The following is a 19118-nucleotide window of genomic DNA, read 5'->3' as shown; positions in this document are numbered from 1 at the left end:
ACCGCTGCACCACCCAGGGATCCCAGTCGTTGCCTTTTTAATGGAAAAGTTTAGCCCATCTGTATTTAACTACTGATGAGGATTTACTTCTACCAGTTAGATATCTGTATGTTATACTATCTTTTGTTCCTTGGTTCCTCTATTATTGTCCGTTTTTTGTATTTAGTTGAATTTTTATGGTATATTTTGTTTTCCTTCTTCCCATCTGTATGTGTTTTACTTATTTTTTAGTGGTTACCTTGTGGATTACAATTAACATCAGAAATTTTGTTTTATTTTATTTTTTAAAAGATTTTATTTATTCATGAGAGAGTGAGAGAGAGAGAGAGAGAGAGAGAGAGAGAGAGGCAGACACAAGCAGAGGGAGAAACAGGCTCCATGCAAGGAGCCTGACATGGGACTCGATCCCAGGACTCCAGCAACACACCCTGGGCCAAAGGCAGGTGCTAAACTGCTGAGCCACCCCGGTGTCCCAACATTAGAAAATTATAACAGCCTAGTCTTAATGATACCAACTTTGTTTCAGTAGTACCTTGAAGGGTAGATAACTCTGCTCATATACATCTCTGTCCTTCTCCTTTAATGTTGTTATTGTCTCAGATTACATCTTTATATACCTATTAATGTAAGTTTGTAAATATTGTTATGTGCATTTGCTGTTGGGGAAAAAGCTATAAATGAAAAAGTACAGTAATTCTGGCTTTTATATTTGTGTATGTCATTGCTGTTACCAGTGTTCTTCACTTCTTATGGATTCAAGTTACTTTCTAGTGTCTTTCTCATTTCATCCTGAAGAACTCTCTTTAGCATTTCTTATACAAAGTCTACTGGTAATGAACTCCCTCACCTTTTTTTTCTTTTTATCTGGAAATGCCTTAATTTCTTTATCATTCCTGAAGGATAGTTTTGCCAGGTGTAGAATTCTGGTTAATGGTTTTTTTCTTTCATGGCTTTAAATATGTTGCCCTACTCCCTTAGCTCCATAGTTTCTGTGAGAAGATGTCTGTCACTTATTGAGCAGCCTGATTTCTTTTAGTTGTCTATGTTTCCTTTAGCTCACTGAGTTCATTTAAGACAGTTGATGTAACATCTTTGACTAGTAACTACTGTATCTGGGCTTCCGCAAGGGTGGTTTTTGTCAGATTTTTTTTTCTTCTGAATGTGACATGGTCTCTTGTTTCTTTGTATGCTTTATATATAAGTTTTTGTCCAGTTTATATACTGGACATTCTGAGTATATTTTTTACTTGTGGATTATTGGAGTGACAAGTACTCCTTGTTATGTATGGTTATGAATATTTATTTCATTATCTCTGTGGGCAGCCAGTGACCTGTTCAAGATTTCCATAAATATCTGTCTCCACACATGAGGGGGGGGAAAAAAAGGCCCTGTTTTTAAATTAACCAATAGCTGCTGTCTGGGAAGCCACTGCTGGCAGGAGTCCCAACACCAAGGCAAGTGTCAACACCACGCCATCAAGATATCACCAGAGCAACCAAAACAGTCCCCAGTTTAGGAAGAACAAGGTCCCCCTTGCTTGTCATAGCATCAGCTGGTCTGTTCCAGGAACATGGGCCTCTATTTCCACATCTGCAGTGGGGCTGAGGAATGGGGGATGGTAGTTGTTTTGCACTCTGTGTTTATTTATGAAACACCAGCAGCTTGTCCTTTTATTCACTTTCCTAGTTGATATAACTGATCAGGTTCCAGAATTCCAAAATAGTTGATTCCAGTCTCTCATTCCATCTTATTGGTTGCTTTCGTGGAGGGAATGATCTCTAAAGCTGCCTCCTATGCTGTTTTGCATAAAGTCATTCCCTCTGATTTTTGCACCTGTACTTCTTAACTAGTCTACTCTAGTGGCGGCTATTTCATAGTTATTGTGCATGCATAATAGAAGTGTGAGATATTGGGGCACCTGGGTGGCCCAGTAGGTTAAATGTGTACCTTTGGCTCAGGTCATTATCCCAGGGTCCTGGGATCAAGCCCTGCATCGTTGCTTCTCCCTCTCCCTCTGTCTGCTGCTCTCCCTGCTTGTGCTCTCTGTCAAATAAATAAATAAAATCTTAAAAAAACAAAAGAAAGTGTGAGGTATTACAGATGTGATGATAGTGTTGTAAAAAGCAAGACAGTGTGGGTTTTAGAGCCAAACAGATCTGTATTTGCATTGTAACTTGCTGATATTCCTTGGGTAAATCTGAACTCTGCATCAGCTGTCAAATAGCTTTTGTAATACTATGAGCAGAGATACGTAAAAATGTTAATAGTAACTGTAAATGCCAGTGTTATACCAACATTAGTTGATATTCCTGTTTTGTCATCAGTTGTTAAGCACTTAGTCCCAAACATTATTAGATATTTTATGTACACATTCCCAGCAGTAGTTCTATAAAATGAGTATTTTCTGTGAGCTGTTTTTGTTTTCTTTTTTAAAAATAGAAGATGAGGGGATCCCTGGGTGGCTCAGCAGTTTAGCGCCTGCCTTTGGCCCAGGGCGCACGATCCTGGAGTCCTGGGATTGAGTACCGCATCAGGCTCCTGGCATGGAGCCTGCTTCTCCCTCCTCCTGTGTCTCTGTCCCCCCCACCCCCGCCCATGTCTATCATAAATAAATAAATCTTTAAAATAAAAAAAAAATAGAAGATGAAGCTAAAGCTTAGAGAGGTTTTGCCAATTTTCTTAAAACTAAAATTAGGAGTCAGACCCAGAGCTGTCTGACTCCAGATCTTACTTATGGCTGTTGTTCCCACTGCCTCTTAATCTGAGTTGTAATGTGATTTTAAGGTCTTTTACTTATTTTTCTCCCTCAGGAGTCACATGCCATAGGAAAAAAGCCTGAAAATCCAGCAGACATGATTGAAGAAGGGGAGCTTATCCTATCTGTGAATATCTTGTACCCTGTTATATTTCATAAGGTCAGTAGTAAAACCTTTTGAATTTCACAGATAATACAGGTGACTTTTGTCAAAGGGTCTAATTATTTGAAGCGTCACAATCCTTAAGGTTCAAAATAAATGCAAACATGCTGTTTTTTGTGACAGTTATAACATTAAAATGTATTATTCTTAATTCCTGCACTGGAGGCAACTGAAAGTATATGTAAATCTACAGTGATTCTAATTATATTAATTCTTGGATTTATTTTTTAGTTTTAGAATGTTTTTGTTGTTTTGTTTTGTTTTTTTTTACAGAGTAGATGACTGGTAAAGGAGTGGGGTAACTTTTGTTGAGCAATTCAGAACACTTGGGAGGTTGTCTAACTAAAGACCGCTCTTCTTCGATGAAAATGCAGAATGTTAACAGGTTAGGGATATTCAGAAATGTCTTAGAGGTCTCTAATAAAAAGAACTCTGTCCTGGCCCAGAGTGTATGTATTCTTGATCCCCCAAATAGATGTGTCATAAACTTTGATAAGGTTTAACTGAAATATTACTATATGTGAATTGCATTTGTGAATATAAATAGTAGTGAACCATCTGGGATATAGTTATTATTAATCACCTTGTTTGATCATGATCTGAAATTACCAGTCAGACCAAACCAAGAAAACTGAACCTCTCATCTCTAACATGAGAGTAGCGTATTGACTGCTTGACTTCAGTGAGGTAACTTCCAGCAGGAAATTTTACAACACATTGCTGCTGGGGCGCCTGGGTGGATCAGTCAGGGGAGGGTCCAACTCTTGATCTCCGGTCAGGTCTTGATCTCATGGTTCAAGCTCTGGGTTGGACCATCATCATAATGATGATGACGATAATGATAATAAAACACGATGCTGCTAGATGAAGTTATATTCCAAACGTTCTTGCTAATGTCATTTTAGTAGCATCTTGATTATAAACTATAGCTTAAACTAAAAAAATTCTATTGCCAATATCTTAGTCCATTCTGACCACCATAACAAAGTATCACTGATTGAGTGGCTTATAAACAGCAGTTTATTTGTCACAGTTCAGTCCAACATCAGACAGCTAGCACAGTCAGGGGAGGGCCCTCCTTCAGGTCACAACTTCTCATGTGGCAGAAGGAGTTAGGGAGCTCTGTGGGATCTTTTACAAGGGCACTAATCCCATTCGTGAGGCTTCACCCTCGTGACTTCATTACCTCCATCCACACTATCACTTGGGCAGTAGGATTCCAATGTCTGAATTTGGGGCAGACACAAGACATTCAGACCATAGCCTCCAGTGTCTCAATTGTGTCTGTGGGATTTTCACTTAGGGGGGTAGCTGAGTGACCAAGATTTTTTTATTACTCAGTGTTTCCTGAGAGGAGTGAGTATGCCACACCTACAGGGCTACAACGAGAAGCACTGGTAACAGAAGTGAGGAGCCAAAGGCCACAGCCTCCTTTATCAAGGTTTCCATGGGAAGCGCAGGGCAGGGTAGGATGAATAGTTGAGGCTTGAGTAGTGTGAATAATTCCAGCAGGCCCTGGGGTTAGGTAGGGGCTGTCCCTAGTTGTTCCCTACCTGACCTTACATTGATTTAGGACAGGGGAGATACTGACTTGCTCTGTGAGAGTTAAAACAACAAAGCAGGGATCCCTGGGTGGCGCAGCGGTTTGGCGCCTGCCTTTGGCCCGGGGCGCGATCCTGGAGACCCGGGATCGAATCCCATGTCAGGCTCCCGGTGCATGGAGCCTGCTTCTCCCTCTGACTATGTCTCTGCCTCTCTCTCTCTCACTGTGTGCCTATCATAAATAAATAATAAAAAAAAAAAAAATTAAAAAAAAAAAAAATTAAAAAAAAACAACAAAGCAGCTTCGGAGACCAGGCTCTGGATCACAGGGGAGATGTAAACCATTTTGGCCATTAATATGGACTGAAATTAATGGATGCCAAATTGACAAATATAGAACCTAAGAAAAACACAGGACACTGAGTTATGGGGATAACTTTTTTTTTTTAAACAATTTTTATTTATTTATGATAGTCACACAGAGAGAGAGAGAGAGAGGCAGAGACACAGGCAGAGGGAGAAGCAGGCTCCATGCACCGGGAACCCGACGTGGGATTCGATCCCGGGTCTCCAGGATCGCGCCCTGGGCCAAAGGCAGGCGCTAAACCGCTGCGCCACCCAGGGATCCCCGATAACTTTAAATTAAGAAAACCAGTAGCTTTGTTTGGATCTGGTCAGGACAGGTTTTATGGTTTAGTTGCTTCATCTCTAAGTGGACAGTTAACTTATTTACCGTTTGACTTTTAGCACAAAGAACACAAACCATACCAGACAATGCTGGTCTTGGGCAGTCAGAAGCTCACAGAACTGAGAGATTCAATTTGCTGTGTCAGTGACCTGCAGATTGGTGGGGAATTCAGCAGCACGCCCGATCAAGCTCCTGAGCACATAAGCAAAGTAAGGTGTTTCTTTTTTTTCTTAACTCTCATAAAACAAGAAATAATAGTAATACCAAGCTAAGTAAGTAGTGATTACTCTAGCAGGCTCATAAATGTTCCAATAAATCCTTTTGTGCCATTTCATCAAGCATATCACTTCCCTTCTTTTTGTCATTCAAGACATTTTCAAAGACGAGGCTGTGCTCAGTTTGGATCTCTTCTTTCCCCTTCATTTCTCAGCCATGCTGTGTACACTCTTCCTTTTAAGGTCATAGGAGCTACCTCATTGTCTAACCTCTTCTCCATGTTCATCCAGCTTGATCTCACTTAGCATTTGAATTTGCTCTTCATTCTCTCCCCTCTTTCACACTGTGTTGAGTGCTATCTGTCCTAACCCGCCCCCCCCCCCGCCCCCCCCAGTCAACGGCTGGAGTCTGCCTGAGAGCCTCACTGCCCAAAGCAAGTCCTGTCGGTCTCAGGACCATACCACGCAGGGACACAGAAATATCTGACCTTGGTCCTTGTTGCCGTTTCCCATAGAGGTGCTCTCAGAAGGTTGGAGAAACTTTACATATGCGTTGGATAAGGATGGAAAGGAGCAGAGTAGTTGACTTGCCACTCACAAAGTTTTCCAAAGGGATTGCTTGCCCAGTAAAGTAGTAGGGCTTTGATCCCTCTGAATTTCATGGTAGGGCAGACTTGAGCTAATTCTGTTACTTGGTATAATTCTGGTCAAAGACCTCAGATTTCCTGACCCCCGTAGAAGGGGTTGCACGTGCTGTAGATGAGAAAAGGATATTCGGGTCAGCTAGAATGGAGAGAGAGTTTGAACAAGAATCACCACAGTCCTTGTTTTTGCTGGTTCTTGTGCCTCCAGCCACATTACTGCTATTAAAATGTAGGCCTCACTTGGTGGTCCTTGTAAATTCTCCTGGTCTTTCCCCAGTTTTCATGGTTTTGAGTGCACTCTAATCTTCGTTAGGGTCTCTCTGTCACTGCATTTTCTCCTGATTTTGTAACCATTATTTTGAGTGCCTCCTGGCCATTGCCACTTAGCCTCGGTGCTGCCTGGCGTCTTTATTACATTTCTTTCTTTCTTTCTTTCTTTCTTTCTTTCTTTCTTTCTTTCTTTCTTTCTTTCTTTCTTTCTTTCTTTTTTCTTTTCTTTTCTTTTCTTTTCTTTCTTTTCTTTTTCTTTCTTTTCTTTTCTTTTCTTTCTTTTCTTTCTTTCTTTCTTTCTTTCTTTCTTTCTTTCTTTCTTTCTTTCTTTCTTTCTTTCTTTCTTTCTTTCTTTCTTTCTAAGATTTTATTTATTCGTGGAGACACAGAGGAGGGGAGAGAGAGAGAGACAAGCAGGCTCCATGCAGGGAGCCTGATGTGGGACTCCATTCCAGGTCTCCAAGATCATGCCCTGGGCTGAAGGCAGCACTAAACCACTAAGCCCCTCAGGCTGCCCTTTATCACATTTCTGTAGTCAATTCACTCTTCCCCATTTCAGGGGAACTGTGTGACTCATTCAGAAGTGGCCTCCATCTTCTCCTCACGGCTTATCATCAGTGGAAACCCTTGCTGTTTGTTTCACGGAGACAATAAAGTAACTCAGAAAGAACTTTCCATCACCTCTCACCTACATTTAGTTATCTGCCCATCTGCCCGTGTACCTTGCCTTGCCACCTGGGACAGTGGCTGGACTAAAGCTGCTGCCACCTGAGGCCAGGCTGCCTGTCCACGGGATCCCGTGACCTCACATCATGGTTCGGTCCATTCTAGAGCTCTCCCGTCGTTACAGATACGCTGTGGTATCTCCCTTCCTAAAACTTTTCTTCCACCACACGTCTTCCCCCCAGCCACCAACCTCATCTTTCTGCCTCCTCCTCAGCAAACTACTCAGACTTAATAACAATGAGTAGTAATAATAATGATTGAATAATAGCCCCTAAGCTCATTGTTTATCTTTTTCTGCCATCACTTTGTCTTGCACTCACTTTGTTTCCCACTCCTCCTTGAAAATCACTTTTTTAAAAAGACTTTATTTATTTGAGAGAGAGAGACACACACACACACACACACACACACACACACACACGAAGAGAGGGCAGAGGGCGACGGAGAGGCCAACTCCCTGCTGAGTGGGGAGCCCCATGCGGGGCTCAATCCCAGTACCCTGAGATCATGACCCTTGCTGAAGGCAGATGCCAAACAGACTGAACCACCCAGGTGTCCCCTTGAAAATCGCTTTATCAATGCCACCATAGACTTAGTTCTTACCTTTTCTGACCAGTCATTGGCACATGATACAATTGAATATTCCTTCTTCCTTGCAACATTTTTTAGCGTGTTACACCCACCTGATTTCTTTTTGTCTGACTGATTTGAATTAATTTCTTTGCTGGGCGCTTCTCATTTTCCTGACTTCTGTTGTAAAGCCCTGGGAGTCAATCCTCAGACCTTACCTCTGTTTGTCTTATCCAGATTTATAGCTATAAATGCTGGGACTCCCAGGATTATATCTCTGATTTCAACATCTTTTCTGATCTCCAGACTTCTGTATCCAACAGTCTCCTTAATGGTTTTTTAATTTAAGTTTTATTTAAGTAATGTCTAACCCATCGTGGGGCTCTCACAACCCTGAGATCAAGTTGCATGCTTCTCCAACTGAGCCAGGTGACCCATCCTTGACAGTTTTTACTGGATGTCTGATAGCCATCTCAAACTTAATCTGTTCAAAAGCAAACTCTAGGGCAGCCCGGGTGGCTCAGTGGTTTAGTGCCACCTTGGGCCCAGGGTCTGGTCCTGGGGTCCCGGCATTGGGTCCCATGTTGGGGTCCCTGCGGGGGGCCTGCTTCTCCCTCTGCCTATGTCTCTGCCCCTCTCTGTCTGTCTGTCTCTCTCTCTCATGAATAAATAAATAAAATCTTTGAAGAAAAAAAAAAAAAACTCCAGATCTTTCTACCTCAATCTGTGCCTTTCTCATTGTTCCTATCTCAGTAAATATGCCCATTTTGCATCTAGTTACTTCAGCTTACAAATATATTTAGGCGTTGCCCAGGTTTCTGATCCTTTACAGGTACCAGACTGTTAAACTGCCATTCCTTCCTTCCTGGACTAGCCTACTGACAGCTCTCCTTGCTCCCTTCACACTTCTGTTTTTCCTCTCCACCAGCCAGAATGATACTTTTAAAGTATCAGTCAGAGCTGCAGTGGCTTCCTCTTACATCTAGAAGAAGAATATACTACATCTTTATTATAGTCTGCACATAGACCATTATCTGGTCCTTTCTGCCCACCACTCTCATATCCTACCACACTCTCCCTTGTTGTCTTCAAGCCACAATGCCAGGGGCCACCTGGGTGGCTCGGTTGGTTAAGCTATTGACTCGATTTTGGCTCAGGTCATGATATCAGGGATATGAGATCACCTTAAGTCGGGCTCTTCTGTCATCATGGAGTCTGCTTGAGATTTTTCTCCCTCTCCCCTTTCCTCCCTTTCTTGCTCTCTTTCTAAAGAAAATAAAGAAATAATAAATGTTTTAACATTTTTTAAAAAATAAAGTCTTTAAAAAGAAATTGATCCTGTCATTCTCCAATCTAAAAATTGAAGTGGATCCCTGTAGGCTGACATAGAAGGACTTTTGTAATGATGATTCCAAAGTTAACCTTCCATACTATCCACCCCCTACTTCTGTACTTTATGCTTCAGCCATAGATAATTTTAAGTTGCTCAAACATAACACTTTCTCATGCCTTTGAATATTTGAAAACGATAGGAAGCCCTCTCCCTCCCTCCATCCATGTGGTTCATATTCACATTTCCAAACCCAGCTTAAGACTCACTTATTACATAAAATTTTTCCTGACTGTCCTCTCTTTGCCACTCTGGAACTATTTCGTTTGGCCATTATAGTGCCTGTGATAATCAGCTGGTGCTATTTGATATGTCTCTGCCCCACAAGGCTGGCTGTATTCCAGTCCTTTTGGTGATTGGCAAGGAGACCAGCGAAAGAGACCATATGGCTCACACATAAATTTCACTTCATTTTTCAGTTAAACCAAAAATGGTTTTAAGATCATTGGTTTCTTCAGGTTTGGCATCTTGGTGCTTTTGGAAATAAACATGAGATTAAAGAGAAACAAATGGAATTTCAAGGCTGTATGCAGACTGGGAAATGAGACATTTATCTTTTCTTTTTTTTTAATTTTTTTTAATAAATTAATTTTTATTGGTGTTCAATTTACCAACATACAGAATAACACCCAGTGCTCATCCCATCAAGTGTCTCCCTCAGTGCCCGTCACCCATTCCCCCTCATCCCCCGCCCTCCTCCCTATCTTTTCTTTTAAAGGAGAAGCTGCAGTTTCTCAACCCTACCAAAACAAAAACAAAAAAACCCCACCAAACCCTGTAATTATAAGGTTTTTATAAATTCACCTTAATAAGCAAAGTCTGAATTCACTCTCATGGCCACTGTGTTACCACTGCTCAAAGCAGTTGGAGTCGGACCTGGTAATCGGTCTTAGCACCAGGAACCCTGAGAGAGGATTCGTAACCAGGCATGGCTAGGTCATTGTGTTTGTACATCAGTGCTGATGCATTCAGCAGCTTTCTAAGCAGGGGGTGGATGACCCATCGTCCTATTTTAAATACTTAAGACAGGCACAGTTGTATTGTTTCTGCCTCTTTTGGTCTCTTTATTAAAATAATGTCCTTTCTGATTATTGAGCACTTAGCATGTGCTAGACAGCACGTTTTGGACAGAATTATCACCATTTGAAAAGTAAGAAACAGGGCAGCCCCGGTGGCGCAGCGGTTTAGCGCCGCCTGCAGCCCAGGGTGGGATCCTGGAGACCCTGGATCGAGTCCCACATTGGGCTCCCTGCATGGAGCCTGCTTCTCCCACTGCCTGTGTCTCTGCCTCTCCGTGTGTGTGTGTGTGTGTGTGTGTGTGTGTGTGTGTGTGTGTGTGTGTGTGTGTGTCTCTATCTCTATGAATAAATAAATAAAATCTTTAAAAAAAAAAAAAAAGAAAAGAAAAGTAAGAAACAGTTGCATCAGCGTGCTGTCATGAGTTGCCTGTTCAGTGAGCAGGGGTGGAGGCTGGATTCAGACCCTTGTCAACGTGTCTTCCAAGCTGCATGGTCTTTGCCGTATTGGTGGGACGCCAGGTGAGAGGCAGCTTTCCCTGCCCTTCTGGGTGCTTCCAGAGGAGGCCCCGAGTGCAAAGTCAGCTGTGCTGTGGGTCGTAGCAGGTTTCTAATGCCTGGACTCTGGAATCTGCCTGTTCAGAGAGCTGTGTGAGTGTTTCCTCCCAGCTATGGTTTTAGGAGAGTGAACTCCTAAATCAGTGAGTTTGCGGATACTGACATTTGTTTGACCTATGGAGAGATTGTTATTTCACTGATTGGTATATGTATTTTATGGTTTGGTTTAGTTTTTTAAGTTTTTCTTTGAGATTTTTCTTTTTTTCTGTTTATCTGAGTCCTTGTCTTTCTTGATGAGTCTGGTGCCTTGGAAAATGTTGACCACACCAGAAATAATATGAGTCCTTATGTACCCATTACCCACCTTCCCCAGTTCTCAGCGTTTGCCAAATCGTTATGTGTTCACTTCATGCTGTTGTCACACCTTACAAAACTTGAGAATTGGTCCTTAAGTTATAATGCTTTTTTTAGACAGGTATTTGGCTTGTATTCCACTGGTAATCACAGGGAAAAAAAATCAATGAGTTGCAGTTTTTGTAGCTGAGGAAAGGAGAATCTTCAACAAGCAAGAATTTTGAATATTAACTTAGATGACTATTATGTGAGAAGACTGGGAGAATTGGACCAGTATATTTAAATCTCTTTTAAAAGCTTATGTCTAAAATGTAATGTGTTTTGCTAACGTGTTTGTTTTTGGACTATAATATTAAAGGATGAAGTGCATTCTTTAAATATATGTATAAGATCAGTGCCAGTATTTTCTTCTCGCGTGGGGTTTTTTGTTTTGGTTTGGTTTGGTTTTGGTTTTTTCTTTTTAATGGTCTCTCACATTTTAATATCTAATCTTTTTTAATGTTGCTCAGATTAGTTCATCTTTTGGGAGGGCAGTAATCTCTTAAGGGTCTTGCTTAGAGGAACTTTAAAAAAAAGACTTTGCACGGAATGCCCAGGTGGCTTAGTGGTTGACGACCATCTGCCTTCGGCCTGGGTCATGATCCCAGGGTCCTCGGATTGGGTCCCACATTGGGATCCCCTCTGGGAGCCTGCTTCTCCCTCTGCCTGTGTCTCTGCCTCTCTCTGTGTCTCTCATGAATAAATAAACCTTAAAAAAAAAAAAAAAAAAGACTTCGCACATACTGCTCTGTTGCTTATTATAAATAAAGCCCTGGTGTAGGACAAAGAGCTGCTTCAGTGTCTCTCCCATTACCATTTTTCTCATAGCAGATCCTAGTGAATACTTCTGAAAAGTTCTAATACAGCTGATTTGAATATTAGCAACACAACAAACATGCCTAGAATTATATATAAATGACTTTGTTCACATGATCATGTTAGTTTTCCATAGTTACTTTGTTTATAAAGTGGAAATAGAAAGTAGAGGCTGGGGCTACATTAGGTACCTAATAGAAGTAACTTCTTACATTGGCTTTTTTCCATGTTGATTGGCAATCCTCCCCTCCCCCAAAGCTGGTCAGCAAAACTAGCTGACAAATAGGGAAACTAGTTAGTGACAATCTCCGGTTGCCACTGAAAAGCAAAATTACCTGGTGTTGAGGCTGCTCACGTCTTCTATTTGTGTACTGAGACAGGGAAAAGTTACTAATGGATGAGTTTGGATTTATTTTTTTTTTTAAGGTTTTATTTATTTATTCACGAGAGACACAGAGAGAGAGAGGGGCAGAGACACAGGCAGAAGGAGAAGCAAACTCCATGCGGGAGCCCGATGTGGGACTCGATCCCAGGTCTCCAGGATCACACCATGGGCTGCAGGCGGCGCTTAACCGCTGCGCCACTGGGGCTGCCCTGAGTTTGGATTTAGATGGAGAACTGTTCCCCTTCTAAATAATAATTATGCCAACCAAACGCATTAAGTTGCCTAAATCAACTCAAGTTCCATAGAAGCATTTTGTAATGAAAAAACCCTGAAACTTTTTTTTTAAGTTTTTTTCTTTAAGTTTTTTTTAAAATTTATTTATGATAGTCACACACACACACAGAGAGAGAGAGAGAGAGAGAGAGAGAGAGAGGCAGAGACATAGGCAGAGGGAGAAGCAGGCTCCACGCACCGGGAGCCCGACGTGGGATTCGATCCCAGGTCTCCAGGATCGCGCCCTGAGCCAAAGGCAGGCGCTAAACCGCTGCACCACCCAGGGATCCCAAAAAACCCTGAAACTTTTTATGTCTAAGTAAGGTAGTGTTCTTTCAGAACATTTATTTTAGACCCTAGCTTACCTCTTTGAGGGTCCATAAGTTTATTTTGTGGTAGTTTTTGTGTGAACAACAGCTAGACAGGGCATTCTAATACAGATTATCCTTTTAGCTCTGTAAGCACCTGGGAAGAAGGTAATGGCTTTACTCCTGTGTTACATGAGGAAACAGAGGGTCAGGGAAATCAAATGACAGCCCAATGAGAAACAGCACAGCCAGTCTCATAAGGGTGTCTGATGCCAGTGCCAGATAGTCTGTAAATGACGGAATGAATCCCTTGCCCATTTGAATCACCTGGGGAACTTGGGAAAACCTTGGTGCCTCGGCCATATGCTGAGAGATTTCTCATTTAATGGCCTTGAGACTTGGTCTTTGGTGTTTCTATGATTCTGATGGGCGGTGAGGAGCAGGAGACCCCCTTCTGCAAAGTCTGGTAGGCTGAAAGTTAAGAAGCCTGACAGTTCAGACCAGTTGTGTGACTGCTGTGGTACTTTATGGGTAAGATTACTTGAGTCAGGGACGCCTGGGTGGCTCAGCGGTTGAGCACCTGCCCCTGGCTCAGGGCGTGATCCGTGGTCTCAGGATCGAGTCCCACGTCAGGCTCCCTGCGTGGAGCCTGCTTCTCCCTCTGCCTACGTCTCTTTCTCTCTCTGTGTCTTTCATGAATAAATAAATGAAATCTTAAAAAAAAAAAAAAAAGATTGCTTGAGTCAGAATATTCAAATTCTGCCTAAAAATTCTTGAAAATTTGAAGGGAGAATTTTTATAAAAGTACACTGAGGAGCACCTGATGATGTAGCTGGTTGAGCATCCAAATCATGGTTCTGGCTCACGTCGTGATCTCAGGGCCGTGGGATCAAGCCCTACTTCAGGCTCCATACTTAGCGTGGCATCTGCTCCCTTTGTCCCTCTCACTCATGCTTTCTTCTCTCTCAATTAAATAAAACTTTAAAAAAAAAAAGGACACTGAAACTATTTAAAAAAATAACAGAAAAACATAACACTATGATCACTTATTATCTCTGTGGAACTACCAAAGATGTGACTTTCAGTTTTTCATGCTAGGATCCAAAGTAACTCACTATAATAAAATAATATTGAAGTTTATTTCACTTCTGATTAGGTTCCTTTCATGAGTCTCACAATAAATTTAAATCAGACTTAGTGATTAAAACAGCAATAGGATAAAATTGAAAATAGCAGCAAGGATCAGATCTTTACACTTTCTTTTTTTTTTAATATTTATTTATTTATGATAGACATAGAGAGAGAGGCAGAGACACAGGCAGAGAGAGAAGCAGGCTCAATGCCAAGAGCCTGACCGGCACTCAATCCCGGGACTCCAGGATCGCGCCCTGGGCCAAAGGCAGACGCTAAACCGCTGAGCCACCCAGGGATCCCCGATCTTTACACTTTCATCCCTGGTAAATAGCATAGTACTTGTCACATAGGAGGTTCCCATTGAATAAATTAATGAGCTAAGCGTATTCTGTGAAGTTGCATGAAGTTACTATAAAGCATGTAAGTGTGGTTTTATGACTTACAAATTTTGAATTGGCAGCAATTTCATAATTGTGAATAGAGGACTTTATTCAATGCCATCTATTTCCTTGTAGGACCTGTACAAATCAGCCTTCTTTTATTTTGAAGGGACATTTTACAATGATAAAAGATACCCTGAGTGCAGAGATTTGAGCAGGTACAGTTTTCAAAAATCTTCTGAGTCTTTCCTGTTTCTAGTTCTTAAAATAGCAAGATCTCCACAAATCCTGTTACTGGTCTGCTAAGGGTCTTTGCCAACGAATTGTTTTGTTAGGCTGTTTTGTCTTGCGGTTAAAGATCTCTCTCAGTTTTTAAAGTATATTCAGGTATTTCATCTGGTTAGCCTAGGTACTAGTAAATTAATCAAAATTTTTACTCCAGGAAGAAAATTTTCCTGCCAAAGATCTACACAGACATTTCAAAATCTTTGTGCTATCTGCTATCTTAGAAATTACAGCAAATTTGGGGGCACTTGGCTAGCTCAGTCAGTAGCAACTCTTGATCTTGGGATTGTGAGTTTGAGCCCCATGTTGGGCATGGAGCCTACTTTAAAAAAAAAAAAAAGAAATCATAGCAAATCTTGTATTGAGCCATAGATACATCTGAAAAACTTTAAATCCCACTTAAACTCTATATTAGTTTCTCCTATTTGGGTGATAGCAATAAATTATTCTTTCAGTGTTTTTTTCTGCTTGTCCAGTGTATACTGTTGTTTGCCCTAGATGGGTATGTAAATACATGGTTAAGTATATAACATGAAAAATCCGTAGCTCATAATCATGTTAATTAGACCATACTTTTACTGTCAGTGTCCTAGCAACTAGGGTATATATGTATATTGTTTCTGAGTGTTTATATATATTCTCTTTAATTATAGCTATTTGTATCTGTATTCAATGTAGCAATTCTCATACTTGCTGGTTTCAGCATTCCTTTATACTATAATTGAGGACTCTAAAGAACTTTGATTATGTGGGCTTATAGCTATTAGTATTTACCATATTAGAAGTTGAAACTGAGAAATATTTTAAATATTAACCAATTTAATCCCATTACATGTTAACTTTAATAATTTGGAGGGAAAGTAACTTTTCCAAAACAAAATGAGACCGTCAGTGGCATTGTTCCACATTTTCCGTTCAGTCTGATGTGATAAAACACATCATGTAGCCTCTAGAATACTGGTCATTTATGAGAGAATAGGAGTTGAAAAGGGCAAATGATACTTTTTTTTTTTTTCAAATGATACTTTATCACAATTCAGGAACCACACTTTGAGAACTGTTGCTCTACTGGATAAAGACAAATTCACTGAGATTTTCACCTCAAGGTGGTAACTGTCCAGTTTATTGAGTCAGGCCTCATGAAATAATTGTAGTCACAAACCATTTTCTGTCATATTTTTAGGGGTTTTTTTTGTGGCATAATGAAGTATCCTCTTTTTCCCCCCTTTCAGAACTATCATTGAGTGGTCAGAGTCCCATGATAGAGGCTATGGAAAATTTCAGACTGCTAAAATGGAAGATTTCACCTTCAATGACCTGTATATTAAACTGGGTTTTCCTTACTTATATTGTCACCAGGGAGACTGTGAACATGTTGTTGTCATTACTGACATAAGGTAAGTGGCACACTCAGAACAACGTTATTTGTTCTTTTTATTTTACAGTATGAGAGCACAGGCTGTTTGTGTTTGTTTTTAATAAGAGGAATAAAAATCATCATTGTAGGAATGCCTGGGTAACTTAGTGATTGCCTGCCTGCCTTTGGCTCAGGTGGTGATCCAGGGTCCTGGGATCAAGTCCCATATCGGGCTCCCTGCGGGAGCTTGCTTATCCCTCCTTCTATGTCTCTGCTTCTCGCTCTGTGTCTCTCATGAATAAATAAATAAAATCTTCTAAAAAAAAAGTCATCACTGCAGCTTGGCTTAGGAGCAGCAAAATTGTTTGCTTTCCATGGAATGACCAATTTTCTATCCATTTGCATTCTCTATTTTTTTTTTTTTTTTAAGATTTTATCCATTTATTCATGAGAGACAGAGAGAGAGAGAGGCAGAGGGAGAAGCAGGCTGCATTCAGGGAGCCCGACATGGGACTCGATCCCAGGACTCCAGGACCACGCCCTGGGCCGAAGGCGGCACCAAACCACTGAGCCACCAGGGCTGCCCGCATTCTCTATTTTGAGGAGTAGATATACTATATAGAAATACTTTAATAGAGAGTAAAAAATCTGTAGATAAGCATTTCCATTTGTGTATTAGGCAGGCAGCAGCCATTCACTTTTGGGTTGTTTTTTTAAGATTTATTCATTTGAGAGGAGGAGGAAGAGAAAACACAAGTGGGGGTGGGGAGGAAGAGGGAGAAACAAGCTACGGAATTTGATCCCAGGACTTGGGATCATGACCTGAGCCAGAGGCAGACACTTACCCCAGCCACCCAGACACCCCGCCATCCACTCTGTAGATCATTTTGTATATCCTGTAGCCCCTTTCCTTAGCAAATTTGCAACTATATATCTAGGTTTCTTGTCTCTTTGCCAGAATTTTATGGAGATTGAAGGGAACTGGGGGAAGAGAAGAGAAATTCTAATATTTGACAAATATGAGGTCTTAAGGCTTACATAAAGTATAAAAAACTGGGAAGGATTAAAGTAGTTTAAAATGAGATTGTGTTACGATAATTTTGTATAGCTTGTGTCTCTCTCATGTATAAGGCTGTTCATTTCCTTATTTAAGAAACGTCACTTTGGGAAGGATCAGTATGCAAGAATGAGCCCTGCTCCATCCCTGCTTTCATTCCGAAAGACCATTTTTATGGGAGTCTTTGTGTGGAGCAGTCCCAGATCCAGGCTTTTTATTATACCAGTAATAGGAATGGGTGCCTTCAGGAAGCCCCTGCCATTCCACCTCTCTTGGATCTTAGTGACCAGTCTCCAAAAACTGACTTTGCATGCACTCATGCTCAGGAGACTCCCAGAGGAAGTACTTCACACAGAGTAAACTTTGAAAGACATGAATGCAAAGCAGAACAGATAAGACCTAAAGAGAGCTGTGGAATGCTGGGACTTCTCTCCCAGCATGATGGCCGTCCAGCCCACCTAGAGGATAGCTTGGGCCTGAGCCCAGTGGAGGAACTCAGGAAGGGTGTCTGGCACTGCTCCGCCTCCCATGGTGCAGACACACACGGAGAGCACCGTTCAGTCTGTCAGAAAGTACAGAACCCGATTAGCCGCAGGTACAGGACACCTAAGCAGATGCAAACCTGAGAGCCGGTAGCTTCTAGCCACGTGTCACACGATAAAAGGAACCTGTAGTCGTTTGTGGAGTTTAGGGGTGAGTAGTAGTAATTTGGTATAATGTAAACATTGAACATCGATTTAACCAAGGTTATTTTGTTCTGTAGAGGGATGTTGAGGAGCTAAATTTAAAAGAAACAGTTAAGTATGCAAAACATTGGCCCTTTGGGAAGAATTGCTAAAGGAAGGCCTGGGAGAGCTCATAAATTCCAGTTTTATAGGATTAACACACTATCAAAGAAATGTATATATATAATTTTAAGTTTTATATTAAGCTATTCTGTGTGTTCTTTCACTCAAAAGAAGGGGAATGTGCCTAAGAATTAGGATAAGATAGACCATCCACTTTTCTCTGATTTTAGTTTAACATTTCTTACTGTATGGCCTTGTCAGTCTTAAAGGCAACGTGGAAGAACAAGCTACACTTAGTAAACATTTGCAGCATGGAGTGTTCCTAAGGAATTATTTTTAGTTTTTTAAAAGATTAAATTTCACTTTTTTTTTTTTTTTAAGATTTTATTTTTAAGCAGACCCCACACTAGGTGTAGGGATTGAACCGACAACCCTGAGACTAAGGGTTGCATGCTCCAAGGAGTGAGCCAGGCAGGTGGCCTTTAAGGAATTTTTATTTTTTTATTTTTATTTTTTTAAAGATTTATTTATTTATTCATGATAGAGGCAGAGACACAGGCTGAGGGAGAAGCAGGGACTCAATCCCCAGGACCCCAGGATCATGCCCTGAGCCAAAGGCAGGCACCAAACCGCTGAGCCACCCAGGGATCCAAAAGTAATTTAGAGTACAAGTCTTTTTTTTTTTTTTTTTTTTTTTAAGATTTTGAGAGAGAGCATGCACACAGGCATTGGGTAACTGCAGAGGTAGAGGGAGAAGCAGAGTCCTTGCTGAGCTGGGGATCCTGATTTGGAGACTGATCCCAGGACCCCGAGATCATGACCTGAGCCAAAGGCAGACAGACACTTAACCAACTAAGCCACCCAGGCGCCCCTAGGCTACAAATCATTTTTTATTTTATAGGTGAATTTAATCATTCAGTGCCATTCCATAGTCTAATAGTTGGTAAACGGTTACAAGCTTATTAATCATTTTCTGATGTGATGAAGTTGATATATTGCTGCCCTTTAAAAAAATCAAATTTTAAAATAGAGACCTTTAGAATACTCTTGTGCAGTTCCTTCATTTTTTGGATGAAGAATCTGAGGTCCAGGGATCCCTGGGTGGCGCAGTGGTTTGGTGCCTGCCTTTGGCCCAGGGCGCGATCCTGGAGACCCGGGATCGAATCCCACGTCGGGCTCCCGGTGCAAGGAGCCTGCTTCTCCCTCTGCCTATGTCTCTGCCTCTCTCTCTCTCACTGTGTGCCTATCATAAATAAATAAAAATTTAAAAAAAAAAATTAAAAAAAAAAAAAAAAGAATCTGAGGTCCAGCATGGTTAAGGGATTTACTCAAACCCAGTTGATTAGTGGTAGAGACTGACTTTCATTTACAATTTACTAATTGACACCCAAAACTAAAGTCCTG

General features: G+C 41.2%; 1 protein-coding gene across 6 annotated transcripts in view; it reads left to right on the top strand.

Moving 5' to 3' along the window:
- Positions 1–19118, top strand: part of SNAPC3 (small nuclear RNA activating complex polypeptide 3) — a 43487-nt gene that overhangs the window by 16124 nt on the left and 8245 nt on the right. For 3 of the 6 annotated variants that reach the window (XR_011995547.1, XR_003235354.2, XM_026001425.2), the window contains exons 4-7: positions 2812–2916; positions 5209–5358; positions 14363–14445; positions 15745–15909. Coding sequence is in view for 2 of the 6 variants with exons in the window: in XM_026001425.2 (XP_025857210.2) it covers positions 2812–2916; positions 5209–5358; positions 14363–14445; positions 15745–15909 (503 nt within the window). In the remaining 4 variants the exon portion in view is untranslated. The remainder of the gene's footprint in view (positions 1–2811; positions 2917–5208; positions 5359–14362; positions 14446–15744; positions 15910–19118) is intronic. The other 3 variants (XR_011995549.1, XR_011995548.1, XM_026001426.2) reach the window with 1 other exon arrangement.

This window comes from Vulpes vulpes, chromosome 12 (genome assembly GCF_048418805.1).
Source record: "Vulpes vulpes isolate BD-2025 chromosome 12, VulVul3, whole genome shotgun sequence".
Classification (NCBI taxonomy): domain Eukaryota; kingdom Metazoa; phylum Chordata; class Mammalia; order Carnivora; family Canidae; genus Vulpes; species Vulpes vulpes.
Note: the sequence above shows the minus strand (reverse complement) of the source record. Positions and strands in the feature narration are given on the sequence as shown.